The 21,888-nt window shown below is 46.8% G+C and overlaps 2 protein-coding genes across 8 annotated transcripts in view; one reads left to right on the forward strand and one right to left on the reverse strand.

Annotated features, from left to right (window-relative positions):
• Nucleotides 1-2,608, reverse strand: part of LOC119387623 (elongator complex protein 2) — a 32,422-nt gene extending 29,814 nt beyond the window's left edge. Inside the window, exons 1-6 of one of the 5 annotated variants that reach the window (XM_049413590.1) lie at nt 2,356-2,608; nt 2,200-2,287; nt 2,026-2,096; nt 1,791-1,935; nt 1,634-1,720; nt 460-594 (exon numbers count right to left, since the gene is read on the reverse strand). In XM_049413590.1, the coding sequence (XP_049269547.1) occupies nt 460-594; nt 1,634-1,720; nt 1,791-1,935; nt 2,026-2,096; nt 2,200-2,287; nt 2,356-2,478 (649 nt within the window). In that variant the 5' untranslated portion in view covers nt 2,479-2,608. The remainder of the gene's footprint in view (nt 1-459; nt 595-1,633; nt 1,721-1,790; nt 1,936-2,025; nt 2,097-2,199; nt 2,288-2,355) is intronic. The other 4 variants (XM_049413587.1, XM_049413589.1, XM_049413588.1 and 1 more) reach the window with 4 other exon arrangements.
• LOC119387626 (E3 ubiquitin-protein ligase HECW1) overlaps nt 1-21,888 on the forward strand; it is a 57,198-nt gene that overhangs the window by 8,470 nt on the left and 26,840 nt on the right. Inside the window, exons 1-4 of one of the 3 annotated variants that reach the window (XM_037655075.2) lie at nt 2,825-2,942; nt 15,025-15,369; nt 19,660-19,770; nt 20,389-20,495. In XM_037655075.2, the coding sequence (XP_037511003.1) occupies nt 15,090-15,369; nt 19,660-19,770; nt 20,389-20,495 (498 nt within the window). In that variant the 5' untranslated portion in view covers nt 2,825-2,942; nt 15,025-15,089. Of the gene's footprint in view, nt 1-2,824; nt 2,943-15,024; nt 15,370-19,659; nt 19,771-20,388; nt 20,496-21,888 lie in introns of those variants that run through there. The other 2 variants (XM_037655073.2, XM_049413586.1) reach the window with 2 other exon arrangements.

Consider the following 21,888-nt stretch of genomic DNA (forward strand, 5'->3'; position numbering starts at 1 on the left):
AAGATATTTCACGTTATTTGTAACGTCTCTTCTACTTGAGGCTTTTGAGCAAAAATACTGATTACAGAAAGTGTCATAACATGGGCAACAGCAAAATTTCAAGTATATCCTGCAAAACTGTAATTCCCAACAAACAAAACGTGGCTACTCAGATTTCAATCCATTGCTGTCCAGTAAACAGAAATGGTTTCTAGTAGTTTACTGCACTTCATTTCCTGTAAGAAAAGTGTGATTTTTTCCATGTGCATGAAAAATACTGCACGAAGTACATCAACATGTTTAACCCCTTAACTGCTGTGAAAGTGTGGATTTTGTTAATGTTGTATGCTGCAAATAAACAATACACATACACAATATATATAGCATGCATGCATGTCAAAATTACAAGGTAGTAAAATGTTTTTCTAGACAAGTTATGTTATTGTCACAAGTTATGTGATTAAAAAAAAAGTTTCTTACCACATTCCTTGAAGGCAATGCCTCTGACCCAATCCTCATGGCCATATAGTGTATGGCACTTCACGAAGCCTGCCGTAGAATCCTTGTAGTAACAGTGCACCAGCATGTCGTTACCACCATAGGCCAGCAGTGGAACTGCACAACAGAAATTTCTAAGGTGTCGTGACATGCAAATATGAAAAGGGCCCTTATATTTATTTCCTGCATTTGCCTTCTCATTTTTTTCACTGCAACATTTTGATATTAATTATTACTGTAAAAACCCAGTGCACATTAATAGTGAAGTGTAAAACAGTTTTCTTTTTTATTGTGACATAGATTTGCCCTGAAGGTTGAACCGCATATATTGAGCCCACATATAATAAATTATTGTGTATATTGAACAGTTGTAAAATTTTTTTGAATACATTTTCCCTACATAAAATATTTTATATATCGAATCACCTATATGTATAAAACTATACAACTCTTTAGCGATCCCCTTCAGATTCGATATATCCAGGCCTGACTACGGTACTAAAAAGTGAGCATGACCATGTGCTAATCATACACACAAACACACCTGCCCGTTCAGAAAGTATTTACTGGCTGACATGCTGTGCTAGGAGTGTGTACCTTACACAGCACATTATAACAATAACAAATCTCACGTTACTCAGTTCCAACAAGAACAGTAAGCAAAATGTTGCATTGCTTTGTTGGCAGTGCAAGAGGCATTAGAGAAAACACTATGCTTTTGTTTTCATTCTGACATAACTCCACGCTTGTTTGTGGCAACTCCAAACACTAGCTACTGCTGCACACTAGGGGCATAAATTCTGAAGCTACATTATTAGCATTAAGTTGTTACACATTATTTTATTAAGGTATTAAATTTCATGCGTGGCCGTCATGACTGTTAAAAATGAATGTAAAAAAGCATTAAAAGGAGTTCCCGTAAAGCTTCATTATTAGTTTACATGTTCATCTGTTTGACGTTTCGCACAGGAAATTTTACATTGACAAATGTTACGACCTAACGCGTAGTTACATAGAGTGAACACAAACCAGTCACTGAAGGTTTCAGTTCATTGACAACTGACCAGCAATAACAATTTTCATTTGTATCAACAGATACCAGGCTATCTTTTCATCAGTCTAATTGTGCAAAATGACGAAAACCATGTGTACATACCGCATGTGGATGGTAGAAAACACATCCTGATGTCCATAGCAAAATTTCCTTTCAAATTGATTTCTTGGACACATCTCGCCGTAAATTCTGCAACGGTATGGTTCTTATATTGCAGCAATGCTATGAAACACTCTGCAGATGTTACAACAAACAGTACCTGCGTCAACCTCCCATATGCGAATGGAAAAGTCTCCGCCAGCGCTTGCAACAGTGATTAGGTCGCTTGATGCTGGTGTCGAGTACAAAGCATCTGCCGTCGTCACCGCATCTTCGTGGCCGACAAGCCTTGCAGCTGGAATAAACTTGTAAAGTGGCACAACTGGAAGTTAGTAAATCCAACAATAACAACCACAGGGTAAAGTTGTACGACCCCGTTCCGGGAAAACGCTTACATTATCGTCTTTCTTGGCCCATATAGTCACCGTTTTATCAACGGACGTACTCAGTAACGTCGTTTCTGCACCTGAAGAAAACGATTTAAAGATAAGAAGATAAGCTAACGTACAACGCTTGCCGTCTAAGCGAGGACGATTTTCAGGAACGACATCAAATCAGAAAGTACTCACCATTTTTTCTGCGGATCCACCGAACGCAGTTAACCTTGGCGTTGTGGTTAACGAGGGTGTGTGTGACGGCACCAGCACCACCGTTAGCCTGCGCAATCGGCAATCATTTCATTCAACGAACATCGATCGTTGTTACTACGGAAATTAACTAAATACCTGGGGATCGTACAGGACGACAGCGTTGCAGGCTCCATACGCAACAACGTTGTTAGAGCCCCAGTCCAGCGATTGGGGGTTGCGATTGCAGGCACAACTCGTATATTCTACACTGACAGCCATCTAACAGTTTGCTGTCATACTCCCGAAACTAGTACACACAAACAAACCGACCACCACAGCGCACGCCAATGCACGTGCACTGCAAAAACATAAACCGCGCTTGGCTTGTCTACAAAACGGAAAGCCAGCCGCTGATCACTCAGTCTTGCCAGGTGCGATGCGAGCGCCCTCAAACATGCCAAGAAACAAAAAAAAATTGTTTTTATAAGGCTAAAACACCAATATCCGCCGATGTTGTTCGTATGCAGGCCGAGAGAATTCTACTAGAAATTTAGTGAACATGTTTGTGAATATTGTCTTTCTTTCTCGCGGTCCATCAGGTTTTTGTAGTTTTTGTTCTGTTTTTCGACCAGTTCCGCCAGGCGGGCGTAACAAGATGGTGGGGATGTTTTGCGAGTGATGCTCAGTGTACGGAATTTTGTTATGATTGTGATCCTCGCCGCGTGTTAGGATTCTCGTGCAAGGTAAGCATCCGCGCTTTGTCTCCATATCTTTGGCTGTAACGTAAATAACGGTGCTCAGCTCCAGACGCCGCCTACTAAACGCTTATTGTGACGAAATATTGCCAGCTTCCTATCCTACTAAGCCTAACGTTTTGTACCAATTTCCATCTCTCTGGCCTTGTTAAACTTGTCGACGGTCGCATTGTGCGCAGAACGACGTGTAAATCAGCCCGGGCCCTCCTAGTATCGTCGTTGACGATAGGACAGTGTAACATCTGCTACGCGCGCACTTCCTTTCGATCAGTTGCGGTCTTGTCAGAAGTAGAAAGCGCTTCGACATCCTACTTCGCCGGACCTACGGCAGCTGCCGAAATTCCGACAGCTTCGATTAGCGTGAACACTCCTGAGCGCAGTTCGCTTGGCGCTGATTTAATTACCGCGTTCCGCTTCCCTCTGATTGTTGCATTAATTACTCCAGTGTCGATAACGAGTGCTTCTGCGTGTGAGATGTCATCTTCACATGCTGACTTGTGAAAGTGTTCCGTTAGATTTGCGAGCGCGAATGTTTCGATAACCGCTGAAATAAATTAGGCGATCAGGGCTTTGTGGCGAATGAATAGATTTTGCTTTCCGTTAGGTTTGAATATAGGTGGTTTTATCTATAGCAGTTGAACGATAAATGTTGCGTACACTTCTCTGCAGAGAAAGTTTAAGTTGCTACGTTAGCTGTTTCCACGTCGTGATGTTTACTTTTTTTTTTTTTTCTGCCTGTAACGCGGTGGTTACGTGGTGGCGAAGCTTCAGCCGCTATGTGCGTTGCATTTCGATCCTAACGATCGCTTTGCGAGCTTGCGAAAGGAGAGGCGAAGTTTAGTCATCCGGGGCTCCGGCTTTCCAGGATCTGTGTCACGCCAGCCCGTGTCGGTATACGGTCTTGCGTAACTCGTTTTATGGATGCTTGGTTCATAGAGAGCATCAGTGCCTTTAGTCGCGGTGGTTCGTAGCCGAAACAAGTCTGATGTCATGCGCCACTTGGGCTACACACACTGTATTTTTTGTAGCAGCCGCAGGTAGCTTCTCGCGACTTCGTTCGGTGCATTTTCGAAGTCTCTCACGCTTCCTTGCTCATCAAGAAACCCATGCGAAACCCCCACCTACAAACTGCCTCTCCCTCTTTCTTTTTTTGAAGTTTGTTTATTCCTTTATTGTATATCTGCAGTAAAAGCTGATGTAAAGTTAACTTAAAAATACACATGTCGATCGCGCGTTATTGATCAGACCGTTGTTTCCTTTATAATTCGCGTTTCGACATCGATATCGCTAGAGTACTGCCGGATGCAATCATCACGCGCCAGTGGAGAGCTTTTGAGCGCCGTATTGCGTTGGCTTCCGAAATGTCGTCGTTTTTGCTTTCCATGGAGTTGCTTTCACTTTGGCGTCAGGCGCGCGCTTCTGAACCCGTCTATCTGGCTGCATCAAATTCGGAGCGGAGCTACGGAGCTCGCTAGCAACACGCATATGTAACGTGCAACTGCCCGGTTACTCAACCGGTGCCTTTTGACACCCCGAACCTTTTTTGGGCGCAATGTACTAACGTTTGATTCGACGACGGGCCCTGTCGCATAAGCAAATTTCGCTCCCACGAGCGTCGGCTAAACTTCCTGGGCGCAACAGTCAATCGACGATTGGACCGACCCCTCCTCCCGCGTCGTAAAGCTTTTGTGACAGCACTTCGACCTTGACGACCGCTTTTATTTTCTGTTTATGGTCTTCGTCTAGGAGGGGAGGGCTTTTCTTTCTTTCGCAGACCGCTGCTTCCGCGTGTTTGCGCGGTCACGGTCGTGGTTTTCTGTCCGTGTTTACACGTCTGGTGTACACGCTCCCTGTAAGGAGGAGCTCTCCGTCTTGCGTCTGTCGCATGATCCGTCGCGTTGCGCCGGGTCTTCCTCTGGTTTCCTTCCTTCCTTATTTCTTTTTTGTTTTGCTTTTGCGTGTTTGAAACCTTCCTGCTTCTTTTAACTCGCGCCAAGGGTGCTGCCTGACAATCGGCACCCCCGTCGTCTTAGGTTTCAACGGCTTGGGAGGGAAGCGAAAGCAATGCTTCGCGTGGTGTAAGAGGATCCGATCCGCTCGGTCTGAGCCCCCCCTCGGGAGCGCTCTTTTAAAGCTTCCTGTATCGTCTCCCCTTTCTCCTCGATAGACGAGACCCTCCGAAGGTCGCTGTGCTTGAAACCCCGTCAGCAGTCGTCGTTGTTGTGATCTCTTGCAACTCTTGCACATCCTCTCGGTGCCTTGCGAGAAAGCACGTATGGGAAGGGACGGGCCCCGACGTAGTACGTCGAGATAGGGCGCTCGCTTTGTTTGTCCCTGCCCGGTCGATCGTTCGCCCTCGAATAAGCTGCACACGGCGGTGCGCTCCGTGCCCTGGCAGCGGTTTGTTGACCTTGTGTCGTGCTGTTGAACAAGCTCTCCTATTTCCCAGGCAGCACCGTTTTCCAGAGTGTTTTGTCACCCGTAATCTGAGACGGTGATGAACAGCTTGCGTGCGCAGTCGGTAAGTTCAAGATTCCACAGTGTTGACGCCTAGCGAACGTGTTGTTTTTCGTGCTTATGTCCCGTAGATTCTGTGTTGCTTTTGTTAGTGCAAGCTCCGAGCAGGGCCTCAATGGCATTTGCAGTGGGTTTTACGAAATCCTGTCTCCAGCGAACATTTTGCATTGCGTGATAAAACTGTATAGAGAGTGAGTTTACTCTCATCGTACGGCTGTGGCCGCCTGCTTGCTCGGTTTCTCACCGCCAAGCAGTTCCAAGTAATCGCTTTGGCACGCACTCAAGCTTTTTTAGCTGTTGGTGCATCTTGCCGTAATTAGAACAATTTCTCAGGATTCCTGCACGCACGCCATTTTCTCGTTGCTTTGAAAGTAAGATTACTTGTTCAGAGCTAACGAAACATTTCCGTACTTCTACCGCATTGGCGTAGCCAGGGATTCGAACCCTCCCCGGTCTTTACATTTTATATGCGTATATACTATAGGGCACAAATACAAATTCGAACATTCGCGGGAGGAGGGTCGAACACCCCACCCCCGAAAAAGATTTCTGGCTACGCCACTGTTCTACTGCTTCCGTATTAGTCAAACGAGCAGCAGTTGAAATATATGGTATATGTGCACATGCTTTTCATTCAAATTACCTCTTGAGGACCAGTCGCTTCGCTCCCGTATTAATGATGTTTAAAATTTTACTGAAAATTTTAGGTGACCTTCTCCCGTTCCCTCATGTCGTACCAGAGGCGTGTTCTTTCGCTGCAGATACCTACACCTATTCTACAAAGGTATTTCGAAAGCACAGTCGAGTTGCCGCTGGGGTCGTAAGTGGAAGTTGTGAGGTCTTATCTCTCCGGCGGACATTTTCCGAGGACGTTTTTGTTACGGAACCTACTGAGGAGCGCCGTAGGTGGTGACTCCGGATTAATTTTGACTACGTGCGGTTATTTAAACAGCGTCTAAATACAGGAGTGTTTTTGCTTTTCGCCTTCGTCGAAGTGCGGCCGCCGTGGCCGGGAATCGAACCCGCGTCTTCGAGAGTTTAGCAGCGCAACGCCTGGCCGCTAAGCTAGCTACCTCGGCGGGTCGGTTAACTCATAGCTGTAACATCATCTCCGTTTGTTCTTTAAAAGCGGCAACCGCTTGAGACGGTGCTCATCGCGTTGGCGCGACCATTTCGCGCTGCAATTCCAACCGCGGAATGCGCAACCGCCTCGTTAAAGCGAAACTTTCGATATAACATTTCGGCCGCCATATGTAAGTTGGACTCGTAGTCGCCGGCCGATACCCCGCTGAAAACGCGTTCCACGCACGTGATCGACTCGGTAGCAGCACGGTGTTAACACGGACTGGACACCTTGACTTCCAGATGCGGAAAATGCCGCCACGGTGGTACAGTGGTTAATGTGCTCGTCTGCTGACCCGAAAGTCGCGGGTTCGAACCGTGCCGCGGCTGTCGCATTTTCATGGACGCGATGTGCTAGAGGTCCGTGTTCTCAGATTTAGGTGCACGTTAGAGAACCCCAGGCGGACGAAATTTCCGGAACCCTCCACTACGGCCTGCCGCGTAATCATATCGCGGTTCTGGCTACTGAAAACTCAGATATTATTGTTATTGCGGACTTCGTTGCCGACGGCTTGGGTGCGGTTGCCTGTGGCGCCTACCGTCACGTTTTTTCTTCGTTCCTGATGGAATCTCCGACGACATGATGCATTTCAAGTGCGGGACCCCACGAAGTATCGACGCTTGCGAAAGCTACGGCGTGAAGACTTTGATGCGGAGTGAAGCGTCGACGCGCATGTAATTTGCCGGCGTTTGGAAGGACTCGGGCGGCTGCGTGCGCGCTCACAGACGCGTTGCGTATTTAGGGGACGTTGGGTCACCCTTTCCTTTCATGCACGGCCGGCTGACATCCTCTGCGCCAGTGCAGCGCTTACGCATACCTGAAGCCAAAGTGCGTCTTGCTTGGCGTGTTGGCAGTGACGGTATTCCACGGCCCGTATTAACGTTGTAGTTAAATTAATTGGCTCGAGCTGAATGCTCACCTGATGGAGGTGTTCACCTCGTAGAGATTGCACCAGAAAGCTGTCATCTAACATCCGTTATATCGGTGTCACACGGGCATTTTTGATCGTAATCAGGACCGATCCGGATCGGATGCTGCCGTACGGTCTCTTTTAATCGCGATCAGGCCCGATCGGGGTCAAAATGATCGTTATCTGCGCATCCAGATCGGGAGCCGGATCGCGATTTGTCTGCGACGAACTCGATCCGCATTATTTTGGACCGTGTACAGCAGCGACCATTGTTGATCGCGATCGAGAAATCCGATCTGGATCGTCCGAGATCGCGATCAAAAGTACCTCTGCGACACCGGTATAATAAGGGGTGTCAGGTTACGTTTCGCTCTGTACGGTTACGCTGTCCTGAAGCGTGATGGCGCAGGTTCGACTCTCGGCCGCCTACAGCAGAGGGTGCAAAGCGACAACTTAACTGCCAGTCGTTTCGTTACGCTTGCATTCTACACCGATATTGATCGATATAAGCGCTGCTGAAAAATAATCTTTGCCAAAGTTCGTGACAAAGTATGCGTCGCACTTCATGCGAAATTACATCACAGAAAACGAATCCCAGTTTCGTGCAGAACTTTATTGACATGATTGGTCGAGAAAGTGGGAGTTTCTTGGATAATCTCTTATATACCAGTGGCGTACATTGGTGTATTTATACACTTTAATTTGATTTATTTTTGCCGCTATGGTACTCTACTGCATTTCGCGTTGTTATGCAACTAGTTTAGTAACCTGGGACTTTCTTTTAACTAATAGTAATAATATAATTAATAAAGAGTAGGAGATATATGCCAGCATACTTAAAACGATTCATTAAAAGTTTTGAAACCTGTTTGCCTTCTTGATAAGTACCGTCAAGGAGAGACCCGCATCGATGATCTTCTAATCTGCGACGTATTTTGGACCTTATTTGGTGTCGAAACAATGTGATAGCTTTATTTCCGAAATAAATGTTAAACTGCGATCTAACAAGACTTGCACCTCGCTCAAGTTTTGTCACGGATAGCGTTAGTCCTTCTGCAACAGAGTGAAATGCGATGCACTAAGAACTAAAGGATGATGGAAGAAAGAAACTTGCGGATATTTCTTTACTATTGCGGGGTCAAACGCTCGTCTTGTCATCAGCGGATGCCGCGTTCGCCGAGCGGGGGCATTCTCCTATCGTGCTGGAGAAACGGCGCGGATGGTGTCTGACTCTGCGTGAAACTTCCTCTGATAAACGCCGAAGTCTCGAGAAAGCTCTGTCGTCGTTGTAGATAGTATGCGCACTGCCAGTGCCGTTGTAAAACTTTGGCACTGTCTTGTTGGCGACCGAGAGTACAGTCGTGGACTGGGCCGCCGCAGTACTGCGTGCTCATAAAGGTATTCCATACGCTGTCGTATGAATGAACGCACCGAATTCACTCGTAGTTGTTTGGAGCTAGCATGTGAGGATTCCCCTCTCCCTTGTTTGATCTCTGAACTGTGGGGTCGTGTTAGTGTTGCTCACATGTACAGTGGCGGTCAAAATTTTGCGGATCACGGGAGCGCGTGGCAGACAGCACCGAGGTGCCTTCTCACGGCTGCTTGCGAAGCTCTAGAGCGCACACTGCGCATGCGCATCCTTGTTTACCTGCTGGCCTGCTCGTTCGCTCGCTTCAAGTGCGCGCGCGCTGGAAAGCCAGAGAAATCGCAAGGTGCCGCTAGTGCCGCTTCTGCAGTCGCCGCGGAAGCACCGAGCGGTGATACCGCGACGAAAATATGTAACTTGTACTGGCAGTGCTCGGTGCGCGCTGCACTCTGCGCTTTGTTCCCAGACGCTTCGCAGCGTGGAAAATAGGCTTTGCGTCAGTTTGTCTCAAATCGACATGTGTGATAAGACATATAAGCAGCTTCCATTCGCAGAACTCATGCATGCTGCAGTTTTTTTTTTCTTTTGTGCTCGGTGCAACTATCATGCGCCCGTTGATATGCGCTATAAAAGAAAAAAACTTGGCATCGACCGGTTTGTAGCACAAACCTACAAGAAAAACCCACATGGGTTAAAAAATAAAGAAAAATCTTGAAAGCTGACGAAAAATTTGTCCAGACCAGGACGAAGTTTGTTAGGCAAATCACTCGGGGCTTCCGCGGTGACTGCAGTAGCGGCACCTTGCACTTTCTCTGTGGTTCTGGTGCGCGCGCACTTGAAGCGAGCGAACGATCAGGCCGGCAGGTAAGCAAGGATGCGCGTGCGCAGTGCGCGCTCTAGAGCTTCGCAAGCAGCCGTGAGAAGGCGCCTCGGTGCTGTCTGCCACACGCTCCCGTGGTACAGTGTACTAGAAGAGGGCAGTGGAACGAACGAAGCGGCCGCGCCGCATCTCGGGTGATGCTCCGACGGGCGACAGTAGCGGCGGCGCTGTAGTCACTTTGTACTGAAGCTGTGGAGAGCGTCTGCATTTGGCGCGCGCTCGTCGCAGCCTACGAAAGCGTGTAAATGCGCGTTTTGAGCGCGTTTAATGCATTACTGAGCTTCAATCGGTGTCTCAACGCCTGCTACGCGCCATGGTGCATGAGTGAATATGCTGGCGTGCCAAAATTGCGCCGAGATATTCCCTGTTCTTGGAGCCTGCCGACCCCCAATGAAGGCGACAATGGGATTTTGCGCACATGCATCTAGCTGCTCACTGATTGCTGTGCGGTTTGCAAGCAGCACTTCGAGCCGTGCTACGAACACTGACTACGAAGAACTAACGAACCAGCGACGAAAAAAAGCCTACAATTCTTCTGCCGGCAGTCTCACGATATATCCAGAGCATTGATCTCTGTATGAGCTCCAATGCGCTCGACTGTTTCATGAGTAACCTGAGTACAAATGACTCTATCGCAACATTTATATTAGTGAAGGCTGAGTTCTGCCAGTTTTGCGCTGCTTCTTTAATGCCGAAAGGCTATCTTGTATAAACAGCATGCTTCCGCGGTTACGATGCATCGGTTATGCGACCTCTGAGGGCTTAAAATACCAGGAAGGCGAGCCAGGAAGCCGAGCCGAAGGCGCGTGTTCGCCTTCGAGGCACAAACTTCATGCATCAGGGCTTATCTCAAGCATATTAAAATGCGCAGATGGAAATGTAGCCCGTCGGTTATAATCTGCCTAAATTCATTACAGCCAGTTCTCATTTTCAATGGACAGCTTATATTGCACTTTTCCTGATCTTCTATCGATGCCATTAGAAAAACTTCTTTTTGACAACGTTTTGTATTATAATTTCATTGCTTTATCTGTAAAGCGAGATTATGTTTATATATATATATATATATATATATATATATATATATATATATTTACACGCACAAATACGGACAGTAAGGTATCCCCTCCCCACCCGGCGCCTAGCATTTAATAAAATATCCGTGCAAGGAACCTGAGGACGACCGTTATTTGTACCGGTCGAGTTAACTTTGAGTTCCAATGCCTTTGAGCCCTCGTAACGTCGAAGTCATATTTCCAGCGCATTTGTAAAGATACGCGCCGTATATGCAGCTTCGCCAACGCGCGGTAAATGTTCGGTGTGCTTTCGGCACAATATCAGCACACAGCTTTCTGAGCACAGTTAAATTCCATTAGAGCAGCTCAGTTACTCTGAATAAACTAGACGCCGAATTACCGCCGAAAAAAAGCATTAAGGCAGAAGAAATCAGAATAAGACACGCCCTTTTTGTTTCCTCTGTCTCCTTCTTCTGGCCGTCGTTCGGCGTCTAGTTAATTGAGAGTAATTGTTCTAAATAGCCCAGCAATGAGTTCGGCTCAATTACACTGAGATCGTGAATATTCACGGTCGGTGTCAGCCTGTTTTCATTTTTATATTTTGCGTACTTTCCAGCAGTCACTTCGGCTACAAGAACTGATTTGCAGTATCTCTCAAAGGCATATATGAAGCAAGCATCCATTAAAAGCTTTGAAGTGTCGTCCATCAAGGCTTAAGACGACGTTTCCTACGCTTAATAATGATAGACACGCAACGAAAGCCACATCAGTGCCGATTTGCCGGGTGCCGCCGACGCGCCCAGCAGTTCTAGCGGCCCGTTCTAGCGCGCGGCGCGGCGCGCCTTCAGTACCGAGCGACTGCAGTGCCGCCGCTACGGTCGACGCGGAAGGCATCAGGCGGCGAGGCCCGTTCACGCCACTCGACAGTTCTAGTACACTCTACCCGTGGTCCGCAAAATTTTGACCGCCACTGTACAAGGGGAGTTTGTTGGCAGTTCATGCTGTGTAATGCCGACATCCGGTGGCATTTTCGAACATTAATTGAACAAGAGGTAATGAAGGGATAACAGTCATAAGTTTAGACTGCTGGGCAAAATAGACGAACAATCACGGCGTCTGTCGCTTAGTTCAATATTGACTAGGTTTTGTATAAATCTTTCACATTGACAAAGGGAGTACATGGGAGGGGCTGTCGGGTACGGATATTGTGATGTTGTCGGTTGGGAGCCTGCCCTTATCTTTGTTAATGTTACGCACGTCCTCGCTTTTCCAAGTGCGGGGTTTTTCAAAAGAACAAAATAACAGTCGGTGGGTAATAGATGAAGCTGAGATCGGGAAGCGTGCAGACGTAGACCCGGGTATCTCGAAGGCGCGCCTGGAAAGACCTTTGTACTGCTTAGTAAATTAACCGGATGATTGATGATGATAGTTGAGTAATACGGAACGCGTGTTTAAAGGGGTACTGACACCTTTTTTCGAAGGTAAGTTTACTCTGCCATACATATCTCCTGTATGCAGAGACGGCTCTGAGCAAGTGTGAAGCTCAGCAAATGCTGATAAGATACTTTAATTTGATATGAAAGTCAATTTTTCCATGGCGCACCTACTGACATCGACATTAGCTTGACGTCAGGCTACAGTACAAATTCTGGTGACCACGCAGCAGTCTGGCTTGTTGTGATGACGTTAGGTACCGAAACTTCCAAGATGGCCGCTTGTAAGTCATCAAAACTTCCAAAATGGCCGCTTGTGCGTGGAAACGTCACTATATATTGTGCAAGCACGTGACGAGAAGCCCATACCGTGTTGTGACGTCAGGGTACAGTAGGAACCGAAACTAGCTTTTAAAAACATACTGTAATTACTTTTTTAGGGCGCGCTTAGCACTACCAGGCTCTTGAGGGCTTGACCTTTCATTTGACGCAAAAAAACGACAACTCAAAATATTCGTGTCAGTACCCCTTTAAGGGCCGAACCCCAATTCGCGAAAATCCACGCGACGGCGACGAGTGACGCGACGGAAGATACCGTCGCTGAAGCTGTTGCTTACCAAACCAAACCCGATTCACGCGACGTCTGCGGCGACGAATTTCTAGCGTTGCTGATGTGAGAGCGGCTATGCTGTATTGAAACTGTAAACCAATGTGTTCTGTTGTACAAAGCGACATAAAATATTTCTGGAAGTCTTGCTACAATTTTTTTTTTCTTGTGACGTTTGTGAACGTTTGGTTATTTGCCTTTTCTGTGCAGTGTCGGCAGTACGTCACTCACATACATCCTGTTCACGACTTCCGGTCGACGAGCGACAGTTTCTAGATTTGCAAAACCGAGCAATCTCTCGCGCGACGGGTACTTTCGTCGCTCGTCGCCGTCGAATGGATTTTCGCGCATATGGGGTTTGACCATAATTAAGGGTTTTCTATGGGACACGCAATGGTCTGTTATTGTGGTGCTTGAGAGTTCGATTGCGAACCTACGGAGAAACCGATCATTTCCAAAAGACCCGATCTCTCGTGGAAATTCATCGCGTGCCGCCTTCCCGTGCGCTATATGAAAAAACGTGCACTCCCACTTCTCACGGTTGGCAGTGGGACCTTGTCGGCAGCCGGAAGGCGATCAGTGGCATCCGCGGCGGCGGAAGCGCGGTTCACTTGAAACGGGTCGCACCGCCGCGCTCATTCCATTCCACCAGCGGGCTACGCTTGTGTTGTGCCCCACATTTTGCATTCGTATCCTGAGTGGGGACCTTCTCTCGTTCGTCACCCGGCGTGCTCGAAAGAAAGAACGGCGGATTTTTACATCGAGAGGCGATTTCGCCGCTACCGGTATTTCGCGGCACGCCTTCGCTTTCTCCACGCCCCCCTCCGAACGGGCTACGCACGCAGCCGCCAGCCATCGTGAGCTGCAGCTGGCTGGCATTCCGTTCCGGCTTAACGTACTCACGCACATGGACGTTAGATCTGTCGAATTACACGTGTTGCGTCGAATTGTATAGTGTAATGCATTTGATCCATCACCTGTCATTTTTCCTCCCTAAAGACTCTCGCTTATACTCCCAGCCTGTACTCCACCTGTATTGTATCCCGCATCCTCGTGTTCGATGTTCAGGTATTCAAGCTTCGAGCCTTGCTACAGGCACGACGGCTCGGGTTCGGTTCCCGGTCACGGCAGCCGCATTTCGAGAAGAGGGGGGTGAGGGGACTTAGGAACTTACGTGTACTGAGATTTATGCGCTCGTTAAGAGAACCTGGACTGGTGAAAATTAAGCCAGAGTTCTACATAACGGTGTGCCTCAATCATATCTTGATTCTGGCACGATAAACACTCGAGGTGCGGAGCCGGGGCAGGCAGGCCTTTTCCCTGGCCAGTAAGAAAATTCTAGCGCCGCCTCTGCACAAGAATGTTAACAAGTTTGAAAATAGGTTCAAATATTGAACGAGCACAAAGAAATTGCCCGTTTGCTCCTTTTCATGGTATATCCAGTTGTGTTACTCTAATAAGCTTTGTGTTCTAGGTTGACGCCCTCTGGGGCGTGTCTTGTTCCAAGGCTATCATCATCATCTCATGCATTGCTTGCTTGTGTATCCCGCCTCGAAAACTCCGCGCCGCTATTTTCTTGTCAAGGATGCTATCTTGCGCTGATAGCGCTCTTGCTGACCTGGAAGTCCGTTTACGCAGCGCAAAAGATGGAACAGATCGTTGTTTGGAAGCGAGATAAGACCGAAAGGGTTCAGTCCGCGTGCCTGGTACTCAGCTCACGAACGGAGTGCCCGTTATCAGCGTGACACAGCATTACTCGCGGGAAAATAGCGGGTCCAGCGTATTCGTGAACGGAAAGGCAAAGCATGCAAAATGACGATTATCGTTGAGTGATTAAGCTCCAAAGGATGCCGGTGTTTTCAAGAGTGCACGCTTTTAACCTAAGGGCGTGCACGGGACGTCTTTCTGTCCTACAGCAAAATGCCCGTCATAGTGGTGTAGTGCTTATGGGTCTCAACCGCTGACGCGAAGGTTGCGGGATCGAATCTCGACCGCGGCGGCTGCATCTCGATGGGTGTGAAATGCTAGATGCCCGCGTACTTAGATTTAGGTGCACGTTAAAGAACCACATGTCGAAATTTCCGGAGCCCTTCATTACGGCGTCCTTCATAATCATACCGTGGTTTTGGTACCTGAAACCCCAACAGTTGTTATTATTATGAGAGCGGTCTATGGGAGAACCCACTTAGTGAAGACGGTCGCGATGCTCTCGTTTCAGCCCCAGTGTTTGTAGCCGCCGCCGCCCATGCGGGTGACCACCGTGGGCGGCGGGGCCCCGCCGGCATGATCGCCAGCCCGCCCGTGCACGGGCTGCGGCTGGGTGGCGGCACGCAGCAGCCGCCCGTGCCTCGGCGGCGCAGCTCGTCGCCACCACCACCACCGGCACCCGCCGAGGCAGCGCCCGGTGTGCCGCCGCGCCGGCTGCCCGCGCTCCAGGGACGCTCCAGCCTGAGCGTGTCGCGCACCCGCTACGTGCTGGCGCCCAGTGAGCCCCCGCTGCTGGTCAGCTGGGACATACGCGAGGAGGTGTCGCCCGACGACTGGATCGGCCTCTACCGAACCGGTACGCTTTCAAGCCCTCTGGGATCCTTTTGCTTTCTTTTTTTTTCTGAAAATCGAGTCAGATAAAAAAGTTTGATAATTGTTTACTATATATCAGATACAACTTTAGAAGTCTGTGGCATTTCCTCCTCAAATGCAGATGTACACAAGCCTGCACCAATGGCCACGCACTCCAGACTGACGTCATGAGCTTCTGGAGAATATTGCCGAGTGCATGAGCGGCACTATTTTTGAAGTTGTGGAGGCAATTGGCTACCACGCTTCAGTCGACTGGGCGGCAGGGGTGTAGCCAGAAATGTTTTTCGGGGGGGGGGGGGGGGGGGGGGGTTTCAACAATACTTTATGTATGTTCGTGCGTGCATTTGTATGTGTGCATGTATATATACACAAGCAAAATTGAAAATTTTCGCGGGGGAGGTCTGAACCCCCCTCCCCTTGGCTACGCCCCTGCTGGGCGGGGCCTCTCCAGACTTCTTAAGTTGTATTCGACTATAGAGGCGTGCATGTAGGCTGCTAGCAAGGTAGTTCTGTACAAATCCACGTGGTGAAGAAAGTTTCATGTAAACATAAAAATTGTAATCCTCTGACAGTAGTACACTGTTGCGTGGATGCAGATTGCTGCAGATGCAAATGGATCTGCCATACTTAGGGATGCTGTGCTTTGGGTTGTCAATTCGCCCTTGCCTGGCATCCTGTGAACCTCTTGGTCAGATTGGATGCTGAGGCTTTCTGATCAGCTGTAAAGCTTTCTCTTCGAGGAACTTTGGAAGCTTATAATGCTGACAACTTGAAGGGACACTAAAGGCAAATAACAATTTATGTCAGAGTGAAAGCCCAATGTATGACAACTTCTAAAACGGCAATATTATCAACAGCAGTGCCCTACTTACCGAGAAATTAAGCTAAATGTATCACATGATGAGCGCCACGAGTGGGACATTATCGAAGTGATCCCGATGACGTAGGGAAGTCGGCCTACAATAAATCACTAGTAATCAAACTAGCAGCAGTAAAAAAAGAACATTCCGAGCATCAAAAGACGTAATAAAATGCTGTTTGTTTGTTTCCGCTTGATTAATGGAAAACAAAACCTCTGTGGCGTTGCCATGGGGAACGGCGCGCGTGGTTCAAAGGTTCCGTTTTCGCCGAGCTGTGCCTCGCCCGTCTCAGTGGTAGTTTCGGGATCGCGTACTGCCGTGCGTGTTTTGCGCGCTCGTGAAAGTCGCTCTGACAGAAAGTTCGACAAAATGCCGCATGCGTGTGATATTGCCGGATGCCCGAATGGTGCACAACGCCAGTGCTGCAGCAAGGAAACTGGTGTGTCTTTTCACTGGGTGCCGCGGAATGAACCCTTACGCTCGAAGTGGCTTAGTGTCATGCCATTGCGCCAGTGTGCTAAACAGTCAAAACCTCTGCGTGTGTGCTCGCTGCACTTTCGTACTGAGGATTACGAGACCAACCGCAACTCGGTGACGGCTTTGAATGTGCCCATCCGAGCAAGTCTTTGCCGCAGCGCCGTTGTTGCTACTGTGGGTCCCACTACTTCCGCTCGGCTGCTACTAGTGTCGGCGGCCGCGCAGTAAAAGCGGGCAACGTTGGGCACGGCAGCAGTGACGTATGAGAGTCGTATTTTCGCGGTAGATTTGAAGCGCGCTAACGCGATGCGGACCACTAAAAACGTGATTTTATTTCAAAATAAGCACTTCCTTGGCACAAAAGCAGCGCTACGAAGTTTCTGGACCGCTATTTCAACAATCAACGTCGACTTAATATTTGCCTTTAGTGTCCCTTTAGGGGTGAAGCTCCGTAGGGTGTGGGTCGTTCCCTCCTCTGTAGTAGTAGTAGTAGTAGTATGTATGTAGCCAGCTCTAGTTTAATGAATTGCTCACTAGATGGCATTTCATGTATTTTTTGGAGCTCTAGTTTAATGAATTGCTCACTAGATGGCATTTCAAGTATTTCTTAGAGTTGCTGTTTAAAGATGACAGATGGCGCTTGTATAATGTGAATGGCACATGTCATTAGATGCCTGCGATCGTAAAAGGCACTCGCTCTTGGCGCGCTTTCTCTTTCGCTCGGAGTCGCCGGATGGAGGCAGACAAGGCGCTCGCTCTTGGTGCGCTTTCTCTTTTGCTCGGGAGTGGACACTTTCCCTGCATTTCACTGATCACAAAGTGGTGATAATGAAGGGACCACGTAAACCAACAGTACAATAAAAGTTTCATGTTTAATATATACACGGTGTTTCACACTCTTTATATGATGTACTGGGCAAATTTCACGGAAGAGTTTCAATGTTTACCGATGATTCCCTCCGGAGCTTTGCCCCACTCATCATCATTCACCCCGTGGATATTTTTTTTTTCATGTTTAAGCTGGTGTTTCAAACAGACAAGAGCACTGTAGGACAACCTTCAGGGCTGTTAAACATAGATGGAAGAATGCACTGCAGTGAAACATACTGAGAGGATACCTAATGCATTTTGTTTTACAGCATCAAGGGCAAGTGTTGAACACTTTACAACACTGATCGATAAGTTAAAGCTACAAAATAATGCAATGTCATCATGTAAATGTGGGTGGGAAACGTGCTGTGTGGTCTCTCTTAGAGAGAGAGAAAGAGAGAGAGGTTTATTTATAGAAAGGCAGGGTCTCTCTTACTATCCTCATTGCACTATTTATACATTAACAAAAGAAATAATAGTTTGCTAAAGTTTACAGTGTACTAGGCTATGTTTTACATTGTGCATAATTCTACTGCTGTATGAGAATTCAGCTACAGTGAACATAACACAGGAAATTGTCGGTGCAAAATTAAAAGCAAAGGAAAATAATTGGCACATTGATCTTTCGACAAAGACTGAGAATGATAACACTGTGACACAATAGCACGGACAGCGGAACAATGAGATGATGGCAAGACGGGCGCTTACTAGTATCAGCGGAACAAGGTTAGCCTGCAGCTGCAGGTAAACAGGTTCACGCATGATGACATCACGAACTGTGACTGGATTGGAGCTGATTGTCAGCGTCACTTTTGCCATCTTCCCGCTGTATTCTAGTCAGCATTGCTGTTTCATAATATCCATTTCTCCTAGCCAGCCGAAATTGACACCCTGGCACAGAAAAATATTTTATGACAAGAGGCATTTACTCTTTAATCTCTCATAACACGTGAATATGCTGGGAAAGAAAACATACTCAAGAGCCATATGCAAATTACTTCTAGCTCTCGCCTATGCAGGACAGCAGCTGAAGTGACCAGCATTCCTGATAACGACCAAAATAAATGTTGTAGTTGAAGGGTCCATCCAATTACAGCTTGTGCCAGCATTGTATGTGAACCTTATTAATTGCATTTGTAGGTTGATCTTGTGTGGTCATAGCTATTGGTCGAGCTCTCAGTTTGTGACTGTATTTCTGAACAGAAAGACCGCTGTAAAAATAAGTGTCTGGTATTTATTTTTTTGCGCTTAACATTAAAAGACAGAGGGTAAGGTGGAGCAACAAAGTAACAAGCATAAAATAATTATTACTCTATCTGTTAAGTTAGTTCTATAGCTCATGGAAATCTTCCTAATTTATCAACGTTTTACTTATCATTATTGCCTTGCTTGCTGTGACATTGGCTTAAGCACAAGTTCTATTGGGTCACGAGAGCTACTTGGTCTTGTTCATGCAGGCTTCAGCTGTCATCTGTATGCTCATAAAAATGCCTCAGCATTAGAAGCCTCACTACCGGCAAAAAGCACAAAAAAAGCTTGTGTGAGTTGTGCGTCTTCTGCAGCAGCGCCCTCAATCTTAATTTTTTTTTTAAAGAAAATGAAAGAAAAGGAAACATTAAGGAATTCTGAAAAACGATAATAAATCTTTAAAATTCAAAAGAGAAAATTTAAAGATGGAAGATTCTGTGGGAATTGAACGCAGGACCACTTTCTCAAAAACCCATTGCTATAACAGTTATGCCTTGAATGCAGATGCTGAAATGGCTGCAAGCTAGCTTGGCACATTTGCCATAGCTGTATGTTGGCCTCACCGGATCATTGCCGTGTATGCGTCTTGTATGCAGAAAATTTCCTTGCTTTTACTGATAAATTATAAGGTTTCATTGTTATCATCTGCTGGTTCAAAGTGTGGCCAGTAGATGATGTGCTGTTGGGATTCAGCATTATGCCTAGGCATTATAAGTTGCTTCAGTCCCCTATTTTATCGTGCTTCACATCAGTGAAATTTGTTTGCCACCTCTTTCTCACTAGCTCTTTCTTTTTGTTTTACTTTTTCACACCTTCAGATGAAACAGATCCACTTCGTTTTCTGGAGCACAAAAACAAGCGGTGTCCAAGTAACACTGCAAAAGGACAGGTCCTGTGGAACATAGACTGCAAAGATGCATTTCTCGAAGGTGGGACATTTACCAGTTTCGCTCAAGGCTCGCTTACAGCTTCCTAGGATCTCAGAAATCAGATTACGTGCTGATGAGTTTTAATCGCAGTGCTTTACGTAAAACTAGAGAGTGTGCATACTGTGGTTGCATTTAATTAACATATTAGAAAGGGAATCCCTAGTTTAAACTCCGATGCCTCAACTGAAGTGAATGTGAAACGCAGCAGTAAGTGATGGCTATTTAGAGCATTGCTTTACCAACTTTTGTTGTACAGCAGTATGGAGTTATGAAACACCTACAGAATATTATCTGTATTTTTATTTCTTACTCTCGCGTAAGATGGTAAGGGACTGAGTAAAACGTCTGCTCCCACTGATAAATCAAATGTTTTTTTTTTTTGCGAATGCAGCAAATCGCAGTCATGCCAGTCAAGTAGTTGCCCATTCAGACAGCACACGTGCTCATCTGTACGCAAAAATGGCTGCCAATGGAGTGTTGTTTGTCTTGTCTGCAATATGCCCCCCCTCCCTTTTCTTTTTTGTGAAGAAGGTTGGTCAAAGTTACATTTGATGCTGGCTGTGACCTCGTGAGATCAGAAAGAACTATGTCCTCATGCTCATGATGTGACTGTTGCAGAGACAACCAACGTTTGTTTTCGCTACTACCACGGGACGAGTGGCACACTCAGAGCCGTGAGCCCAGTGGTGACCATCTGCAGGTCGGCTGACACCACTGGAATTATGGTGAGGTCTTACCTACGTCAACTAGCTTTCTTGCGTATGACTTTTTTTTCATGCACAGAACAGGCTCTAGATGTAAGAACCATACACGGTTACAGCCCTCAGAGGGGCAGAAAGTGAGTTCACACATGTAATCCACACAGATAGTTATGGTATCTGAATCTTCTGAAAAGCAATCTACTAGTTTGATTGTCAGTGCAGAGCAGAGGAATGGTTACGGCACTATGCTGGATATCCAGTCGTCATAGTACGTTGCTACCCACAGTGATGGTCTAGTGGTTATGGTGCTCGACTGCTGACCCGAAGGTCACGGGATCGAATCCCAGCCGCGGTGGCCACATTTCGATGGAGGCAAAATGCTAGAGGCCCATGTGCTTAAATTTAGGTGCATGTTAAAGAACCCCTGGTGGTTAAAATTTCCAGACCCTTACTCTGCAGCATCTCTCATAATCATATCATGGTTTTGGGACATAAGAGCCCAACAATTATTATTATTATTACAGTTCATCGCTCTTTCTGTTTACAGTGGGTAGTTCTTAGCCAGCTGGGGTTCTTTAACGTGAACCCAACTCTAAAAGCACATGGGTGTCCTTGCGTATTGCCCACATTGAAATGCGGCATCCGTGTCTGGGTATAGAAACCGCGTCCTAAAGCCTAACAGCGCTACACCTTACCTGTCAAGCCATCATGGTAGATTGCTTGCAACGTACTTTGTTACTTTTGTCCTAAATGTCTTCAATATTTATGCAGCATATACACTCTTAAAAAATGTGCCTACAATTTTTATTTGTATTGGTTACCTTGCATTACCTGGGCTATGGTAGAGGTCATAGTAATGCTCAGTACACCTTATCTACTTTGTTTCAAATTTTTTTTTCCTTTTCTGTTACTTTCATAGCTGTTTTTTTAGACAAATCAAACTCAGCTAGTAATTCAAGGAGATTATCCTTCAAATCATCATGCTTACCTCTCACCTTCTCATTGCATTTCGTTCTATACTTCCTTGTTACTTCAAAGCACTGGTTACCTAAGTACAGTGACCTACATTAGTGGCTAGATAACAAAGCAGACCAGGTCACTATATACGACCAAGCATGAGTTGTTTTAGTGGAACCAAATTGCGTCATCAAATTGTGACATCAAATTTCTCAACATATAACCTCCTGGCACTTTTTGGCCATCACTTACCCTTTGGCCATAATACACCTTACATCGTCATCATAATCGAATTGTGTTGGGATAGCTAGGGCTTAGTTTTAGTGCTTTAGTACATTGAACTTGTTTGGTAGTTCAGAGTTAAGAGTGTCATGCTTGCTTTGAACAATGATTTGTAGGCTTGTGCGAATATTACAGCATTCGAATTCGTTTCGACACGGATTTAAATTATTCGAAATTT

The sequence above is a fragment of the Rhipicephalus sanguineus genome, chromosome 3 (genome assembly GCF_013339695.2).
Source record: "Rhipicephalus sanguineus isolate Rsan-2018 chromosome 3, BIME_Rsan_1.4, whole genome shotgun sequence".
Lineage (NCBI taxonomy): Eukaryota > Metazoa > Arthropoda > Arachnida > Ixodida > Ixodidae > Rhipicephalus > Rhipicephalus sanguineus.